The sequence below is a fragment of the Littorina saxatilis genome, linkage group LG17 (assembly GCF_037325665.1).
Source record: "Littorina saxatilis isolate snail1 linkage group LG17, US_GU_Lsax_2.0, whole genome shotgun sequence".
Taxonomy (NCBI): Eukaryota; Metazoa; Mollusca; class Gastropoda; order Littorinimorpha; family Littorinidae; genus Littorina; species Littorina saxatilis.
This window is the reverse complement of record NC_090261.1, coordinates 24,157,602-24,166,447: the sequence shown is the minus strand read 5'-3', so window position 1 is coordinate 24,166,447 and position 8,846 is coordinate 24,157,602. Positions and strand designations below refer to the sequence as shown.

At 40.7% G+C, this 8,846-nt stretch overlaps 2 protein-coding genes and 1 long non-coding RNA gene across 3 annotated transcripts in view; all 3 read right to left on the bottom strand.

Annotated features, from left to right (window-relative positions):
- LOC138953974 (uncharacterized) overlaps window positions 1-8,846 on the bottom strand; it is a 256,228-nt gene that overhangs the window by 148,039 nt on the left and 99,343 nt on the right. The window lies entirely within an intron of this gene.
- LOC138953872 (atypical kinase COQ8B, mitochondrial-like) overlaps window positions 1,166-8,846 on the bottom strand; it is a 20,448-nt gene continuing 12,767 nt past the window's right edge. Inside the window, exons 12-14 of the mRNA XM_070325833.1 lie at window positions 4,174-4,281; window positions 2,644-2,796; window positions 1,166-1,967 (exon numbers count right to left, since the gene is read on the bottom strand). Of these exons, the coding sequence (XP_070181934.1) occupies window positions 1,671-1,967; window positions 2,644-2,796; window positions 4,174-4,281 (558 nt within the window). The 3' untranslated portion in view covers window positions 1,166-1,670. The remainder of the gene's footprint in view (window positions 1,968-2,643; window positions 2,797-4,173; window positions 4,282-8,846) is intronic.
- LOC138953874 (histamine H2 receptor-like) lies at window positions 4,356-7,012 on the bottom strand. The gene has a single exon (XM_070325834.1). It carries the CDS (start codon window positions 6,122-6,124, stop codon window positions 5,129-5,131), a length of 996 nt encoding a protein of 331 aa, XP_070181935.1. The 5' UTR covers window positions 6,125-7,012; the 3' UTR covers window positions 4,356-5,128.

The window sequence follows — 8,846 nt, the reverse complement described above, 5'->3', positions numbered from 1 at the left end:
AAAAAAAAAAAAAAAATAGACTGCCAACGTTCCAAAATTCAGAATCAAAAATCAAGAAAGGTATGTTATTGGATCGTTATATTTATAACAAAACAAAACGTTACATTCACTGGTCTTCTTGTGTCTCGTTTGTGTCTTCCAAATAGACAATTTGTCAGATAAGTTTATTTTCTGTATTTTAAGTTTTCGTCTGTCGGTCTACAAAAGACTGCTGGGTCGAAGATCAGTGAACATTATACGTTATTTGCGTTTTTGACCAAAATATGACATTTTACACAGATCGAGACAGTCATTGTTGTTTTGACGATTGAACGAGCACACACACACATGCAATCAAACACATAAGCTTCATATTTGGGCGTTTCAGGTTGACCGAAACTTCAAAGGAACTACAAAACACACGTCATGTACTGACTTTGTTGTTGTTTTGACATTGAACAGCACACACACATGCAATCAAACACATGACGTGTGTTTTGTAGTTCCTTTAAAGTTTCGGTCAACCTGAAACGCCCAAATATGAAGTTTTGTAGGCCTCTGACGTCACATGGCTCAAAGAAGGGAAATCCAATGTCCAATCGATACATAACACTTTGTTTTGTTATGAACAAATTCCGCAGTTTGACACTGGTGTCAGTAAAAAAAAAAAAATTCAGCCAAAAATTCCCACTCTGCCATGCTATTTTTTACACGGGGAGGAAAATAACTTTGAAGAATATATTTCTAAGTCACATATGACATGATTATGCATTTCCAATATTTGACTCCAATTGGGAACAAGTGGTTCCAAATTTATTTATTTATTTATTTATTAGCTGTTGCTTTTCGGGTCCAGCGGACCATAATAGGCCAAATCAGGACCCCAGTTGTTCCAAAGACTTACTGTCCCATTAGTGGTTCCAAACACCTGCTTTCCCATAAAACTCTTTAACAGACGTAAAACAAACGAACAACCAAACAAACGAAAACTCTCTTTCCAATTGAACAGATTTTTAACATCATAGCATTTTCACACAATTCAGCTGCATGACTTGGTCACACATAAAATGTCCAAAAGCAACTCATGACTTGATTTCAAAGAAGATAGATCTCTACAAGCTTAAATGTGGTTTACAAGAAATTTCATCTCAAGTGGTCAAACAGAATACAACCCCCCCCCCCCCCCCCCCCCCTCCTCCTTCTTCCTACACATACAAACATGTACGTACACCACACACACACACACACACACACACACACACACACACACACACAACACAAACAAGCACTCACACACACACACACACACACACTCACACACAAACATTGAATGAAAGCAATGCAAGCTACATGAATGAAGGAGTAGGGGGCTGGGATAAACATATGCTAGCTAAAAATTACTGATACACTAACACTGGCAAACATTGATCATTAATGCCCTTATTCGCATAGAGCTTATCATACACGAACAATGCAATGATTACTAATATGTACATTTAGTATCACATTATTATACTGTTCAATGGCACATTTCTGTCTCCATTTTAAACCTCCAGCTGTTGTAAGAGTCTACAATTGTTTGTGAGTGTCTACCACCCATAAACAATCTCATCAAAGATATAACTATTACTGATGAAAATGACCCACATACAAAAGACTATACACTTACTCCAGCTATTCTATGCACATCATCACACCGCAGTTTCTACATCCTCAGAGTCGTACTGATAGTTGTTCCAGATGTCGTCAAACATCCCCTTACAGTTTACCCTGCTGCCAAGTTTGACGCACAGCAGAAAAGCACCAGACATCTTGCGATGCAGAGAATAGGTTTCTTCAGGAGGTGGGGCCAAGCGGTGTTTCAGCATAACGGGGATCAGCGTCTGAATTTTCTTGGTCGTGCTCTGGACGCCAAAATCGAACTTGCCTGGTTGGCCAAAAGCCTCGCCCAGAATCATGACAGCCTCACAGTGAGCGTCCTCCATTACCTGTAAAACATAACAACAGTCAGAAAGTGCCTCTTCCCTTTGCAGCATTTTAGGTCCCCATGACCACAGGTTCACAACTGCATCAAACTAAGGGTACGGTGGAACCCAAAAACTCTGGAAAAATAGTCTTAAGTTGGAGAGATTCTAAAAATGGGGCTAATTTTAAAGAGTGTATTTACAGAAAGTCTGAGAAAACAAGGTCTTAAAAAGGAGGGAGTCTCAAAAAGGGGGGGGGGGGGGGGGGGGGGTTCGACTGTAAATGTTGCAGTTACCACATTCGACACTGTGTACAGCAAACTGTGTAAGTTTTTAGTGATTGACAAATTGCTTTGCTTGGCTGGCTGTGGCTGGTTGCTTTCTTGCCTCTTCTCTATTTTGACACAGGGACATGGTGAGTGAGTGAGTGAGTGAGTACGTGAGTGATTGAGTGAGTGAATGAGTATGAGAGCCAGTGAGTGAGTGAGTGGGCTAGTGAGTGAGTGAGCGAGTGTGTGTGTGCGTGAGTGCATGCAGAGTAAGTGAATATGAGAGCCAATGAGCGAGTGAGTCAAAGTGGGATCAAGGGGGAAAGCCCATTTAAGAATATCGCATAGAGTTTCACAAACACCACCTCCAAGATATCTTAACAACCTCTAAAAAATCAAACACAACTCAAAACTCAAAACCACAAGCTCACCTTGGTTTCATAGCCGGTGAGGAAGCCCAGGTCCCTGGATTTCCTGAGAATACCATCCTTGTCCTTGTTGGCGGCTGAGTGAATCACCTGGATGTAGTCGTCCACAAACTCCTTGGAGAACTCACGGCTGGCACCAAAATCCAACAAGACCAGCTGTAAGAAAGGAAAACAAGAGCTGTGAGTACATGAAAATCACTTTCACTGCAGAGAGGGTATGAGAGAAAAATGCTTTCAGGTCTGTGTAATTCAGTCAAATTGTATCTCATTCTGAAGTAACATGGCTGAACTTCAAATGAAAAAAGAAACAAATTTCAAATATAACTTCAACCTGAAGTCACACTCTCCCCAGTGTCCGCAAACACCCTAGTGTGCACACATGCGCATGATAAAAATCCCAAGTTCACAGCAAAAGTCGCACGGCTTGGAAAGCAAGACACACACACGCATGCAGTAAAAAAAACATGGGTAGCATATTCTGTATAGCAGCTTGCTTTCCCAAGGGAAACAGAACTATGTGATATAACCTTACCTTACCTTACCTTAACTAAATACCACAAGGCAAAATGTAATACCAGATTCACTGGGGGGGGAGGAGACAAAAGGTATGTCAGAAAGGGGAGGCAAAGACACCAAGAAGGAACAAGTCGCGTAAGGCGAAATTACTACATTTAGTCAAGCTGTGGAACTCACAGAATGAAACTGAACGTAGTCCGCCGCTAGTGCAAAAGGCAGTGAAAGTGACGAGCCTGTTTGGCGTGGTAGCGGTTGCGCTGTGCTTCATAGCACGCTTTACTGTACCTCTCTTCGTTTTAAGTTTCTGAGCGTGTTTTTAATCCAAACATATCATATCTATATGTTTTTGGAATCAGGAACCGACAAGGAATAAGATGAAATTGTTTTTAAATCGATTTCGGAAATTTAATTTTGATCATAATTTTCATACTTTTAATTTTCAGAGCTTGTTTTTAATCCAAATATAACATATTTATATGTTTTTGGAATCAGAACATGATAAAGAATAAGATGAACGTAAATTTGGATCGTTTTATAAAAAATTTTTTTTTTACAATTTTCAGATTTTTAATGACCAAAGTCATTAATTAATTTTTAAGCCACCAAGCTGAAATGCAATACCAAAGTCCGGCCTTCGTCGAAGATTGCTTGGCCAAAATTTCAATCAATTTGATTGAAAAATGAGGGTGTGACAGTGCCGCCTCAACTTTTACAAAAAGCCGGATATGACGTCATCAAAGACATTTATCGAAAAAATGAAAAAAATGTCCGGGGATATCATTCCCAGGAACTCTCATGTAAAATTTCATAAAGATTGGTCCAGTAGTTTAGTCTGAATCGCTCTACACACACACACGCACAGACAGACAGACACACACACACACACACACATACACCACACCCTCGTCTCGATTCCCCCCTCTACGTTAAAACATTTAGTCAAAACTTGACTAAATGTAACAACAAAAGACAAAAACAGCATGAAAGAGACATCAACCATGACAAAAAGCATCTTACCTTGTCGTCTAGGGGATCGTACAAGAAGTTGGACCAGTTGGGGTCGGTCTGCATGAAGCGCCACTCAAACAGTTCTTTCAGGCAAAGCTTCAGCACAGCTGTTCCAATCTGCATCAAACATAATAGAAAATAGAATAAAATAGAGTAGAGTAAACTAAACTAAACTAAAATATAATCAAAAATAAAACAGAATGGATTAGAATAAAAAAAATAAAAAAATAAAAAATAAAAAACTTTTTTTTTATTAAAGATAAAACGATAGAGACAAACCTGTCAGTGTCTATAACAGCCACCCAAGGGGCCGACCAAAAGTGGTTGTTATAGACAGGTCGTCACTATGGAAAGGTGAATAAAAAAAAATTTTCATCAAGGATACTTTGCGGTGATCGTAATGGACGGGTGGTTGTTATCGAGAGTTGTCCAGGGTGTTTTCGAATATAAAACGGAATTTGTTTCAGGTGAAGCCCACTCAAAGAGACAAAGCAACAGCTTGCTGCAAAATGGCCGACTTCCAAGTCTTTTAATGGAAAAAATGGGCTTAAAATGAAACTCTTTTTATCTCCCTTCATCCACACATACCATTGATTCAAAGTATAGTCGCACAGTAAAATATGTTTCTATATTACTTGGTGCTGATTTTTACTTAGCTATAATGCTACTTACATTCATACAGTCAAGGGTCAATACTTGATGAAACTGTCCGTAGATTTTCGTCATCACAAAAAAACACAAGCACAGAGTTCACACACACACGAATATAAGTCGGCAGATAGGCAGGACGAAATGAATTCCCAATCCAAAAACAAAAATCCGGGAGCAGGGAAGCCAAACCAATTTACTTCCAAGAATGTACCGGCCTTCATAAAATGTTTGAAACTGAAACATGCAGTTCTTGAAAATAATAAACAATTGCTAGTTTGTTTTTCCTTTTTCTATTAACTGACACACTGAATTTCTAGTCTTCTCTGACCAGAATATTCCGGGTCAGATCTGACCAGCGGTGGACTGGGGTGGTCACCAACAAGCGAAAAGCTGCTCGGAATTTTTTTCGAAGCAAGCAGTACACAAATGGGTTTACCATGGAATTCCCAAACGCCAGTACCAGCGTTGCATTTTTGATTATTTCAACCACCTCTTGCGAAAGGCTGGAATATTTCAGTGGCCCGACACAAAAGTATGGCAACCAGAAAAGGACAAAAAGGAGGAAAACGGTGGCCATGAGTCGAGTGGATTTCACTTCCCTTTCCAACCATTTATTTTCTGTGCCGCCTGCAGCGTTCTGCGCATGAATCTTTCTCTTGTGCTCGCACACCATCATGAAGATTTTGGTATAGAGCGCGCATGAAGCAGTAGTACAAACCCCCACTGTCAGGTAGGCGGACAGAATGACGTACGCCTTTGGAAGCGTAGCATAAAAATTGCAAGGTTTCCCTGTTTCCCAGTGGTTCCATCCCATCAGAGGCAAAAAGCTAAGAATCATGACATACAGCCACAAAATCACCAGCACCACTGCTACGTTTCTTGGAGTCCTGTACTTGACGAAGCTGAAGGGAAAATGAATGGCCAAAAACCGATCCAGAACGATTACCAGAAGGTTGAACAGCGATGTACCGCATCCTAAAATCACTGAACCGAACCACGCCAGACACGCTGAACGATCACACAGCAGCACCGTCGGATTCAGATAGAATGCTGCGTACAGAGGAATGGTGATGAACGCCACAATCAGATCGGACACTGCTAAGCTCACAAGGAAACCATTGGTGAGATTTTGCAGGCGTCGAAACACACAGATTGAGGCTATTACCAACACATTGCCAGCAACAATAAATGGAATGAAGAGGATTTGTGTCACAGCAAAGATGAAGTTTGACGTTGCTACTTTGTGAAGGAAGATGATCTCTGTACTGTTCGTTGTGATGTTAGACTCAAGGCTGCACAATCCTGACATGGTTGATTCTTCACAGTTTTTCAGTATCAAACTTTAAAATGTCAGGACTATGACTATTTTCATCACAAACTGACATTAAAGGCACAGTAAGCCTCCTGTAAACCATCACAGAGCTCCCCGAGCGTCTACATACAGTACAAGCATACTTCCATTTGAACGCTCACCGAACGGGAACATCCTGGCTGCTTTCTGTCGAGCGTGAGAAATTTTCAAAGAATTTATTTTCGTGGACTTGTTCCTCTACAACAATGGCGCCTCGTTTTGGTGCTGGACGGCTGTTATGAATATTCAATACCGGAAATCACGCCCGGACAGTAAGCCTCCCGTAAACCATCACAGATACTGTCAGGCTTTTACACACAGTACAAACACCCTTCCATTTGAACGCTCACCAAACGGGAACATCCTAGGTGCCCTACGTAAAGAGCGAGCAATTTTTAAAGAATTAATTTTGCAGATTGTCTCGAACACTTTTTGGACCCATCCTGAACTCAGGTCAAAAATGAGTTACTTCCCTTCGGGTCTCATTCTATCGATGTAAACTGGCAATAGCCATGGATCGATGATTATCAGAATGTTTTTGGACCGTGGTGCGTTTTTGCGCTAGACCTAACTTTTAAAATCTAAATAATAAATTGACAGCTTGTTACACAAACATTCTTACAAAAGAATTCTTTTTTCATCAAGACAAGATCAGTACAATTCGAAGTTGTGATAGTTTGAAAAAAGAAAAGCCCGGAAGCAGGGTCACGCAAGGGTCGTAGCAGACGACGGTTTATGCATATCGCCGTTCCTCTCAACAGTCAAAAGCCATCACTAGAGTTCTTGTGAACCACAGCCCTTTGTTTCCTGCATAAAAACGTGCTATTGTAGATAAGCTCACATCGAGTCGCATTCAAATGACTAACTGACGACTGCATTGTGAAAAAGGGAAACTGGATCACACGGGTTCACGATGGCTCAGGGGCAAGATAAACCACACAAAAATAAATTCTTTGAAAATTGTTCGCTCTTTACGGAGGGCACCTAGGATGTTCTCAATCGGTGAGTGTTTAAATGAAAGGATGTTTGTACTGTGTGTAAAAGCCTGACCGTATCTGTGATGGTTTACGGGAGGCTTACTGTGCCTTTAAAGAAATTCTAGCTTAAAATATAAAACAGTTTCCAGCTGTATAAACCTAACAAAGTTCTTTTACAGCGAATTTCTTAAATCAGTGTAACCGAACTATTTCATGGCAATTTCACGAAACAGTTGAATTCTTGTAAAACCTAAAACATTTAACCATGTATCCCAAAAGCTCTGGTAGTTTGCAAATATATGTATGAACCAATGCCTTCTCAAGAGCACATAGTTGTTTTTGTGCTCGGTAGGACAGAATAACCTCTTTTTCGTTTGCCTGCAACTTTTATAGTCTCACTGTGAATTCGCTGCACTGGAAATGGAAATCCCTTGGGAACGCATTAACTAAACTTGTGCTATCATTATTGATTTGCTATCCAAAAGCCATTAATAAGCCGTGTTACCTGCATCTTTTATGATGAGAAACGTGCTTATTAACATGTATTCTGCTGACTTCTGCTGCAAACCCAGCCAATGTATCATAAATCTAACGCACACACGCACGCACACACACCACACACAAATACACGCCAAGCATAGTGCGTCATTGAATTCTAAGTGACGTATGTGAATCTTTAGTTGTATGTACGTCTGTTACAAGTGTTTGTCTGCAGGTTAGGATGGCCACAGAAAAACAAGTAGTTGACGTAAATACAACTGAAGATTCACATACCCGGTACATCACTCAAAATTCTGTGACACACACCATTCAGCATTACATATGTGTGTTTGTGTGTGTGTGTGTGTGTGTGTGTGTGTGTGTGTGTGTGTGTGTGCGCGTGTGTTCTTGCGTGCGTGAGGGCGTGTGTGTGTGTGTGTCGATGTCAGTGTGTCTGTCTATCTGCCCGTGTCCGTATGTGTCCTTGTGTGTCTGCATATCTGTGTGTCTCTTTGTGTCTGTAGTCTCGCTAATCATCCGAAAAATGAATTCTGATGGGGTTGCACAATCTGGGCGGAGGGAAATGGGGAAGAAGGCTAGTTGGTTGGCGGAGAGAGATAGATCTCATGACTTCAAGTACAACATTATTTGTTTGCTTACTCAGGTGTTCTTAATTGCTCTTTTTTGTCTCTTGCTTATTTGTTTTTTTCTTGTTTTGTTGTAGTTGTTTATTCTCCATACTGTTCTTTTCAATCTCTGCCTATCATTTTTACATTTAGTCAAGTTTTGACTAAATGTTTTAACGTAGAGGGGGAATCGAGACGAGGGTCGTGGTGTATGTGCGTGTGTGTGTGTGTGTGTGTGTGTGTGTGTGTGTGTGTGTGTGTGTGTGTCTGTCTGTGTGTGTGTGTAGAGCGATTCAGACTAAACTACTGGACCGATCTTTATGAAATTTGACATGAGAGTTCCTGGGTATGATATCCCCATACGTTAAAGTTAAAAACAATAGAGATAAAGAAAAGCGTGCTATCCTTCTCAGCGCAACTACTACCCCGCTCTTCTTGTCAATTTCACTGCCTTTGCATCGAGCGGTGGACTGACGATGCTTCGAGTATACGCTCTTGCTGTAAAAATGCAGTGAGTTCAGTTTCATTCTGTTAGTTCGACAGCTTGACTAAATGTTGTAATTTCGCCTTACGCGACTTGTTTTCTTATCTTTTTTA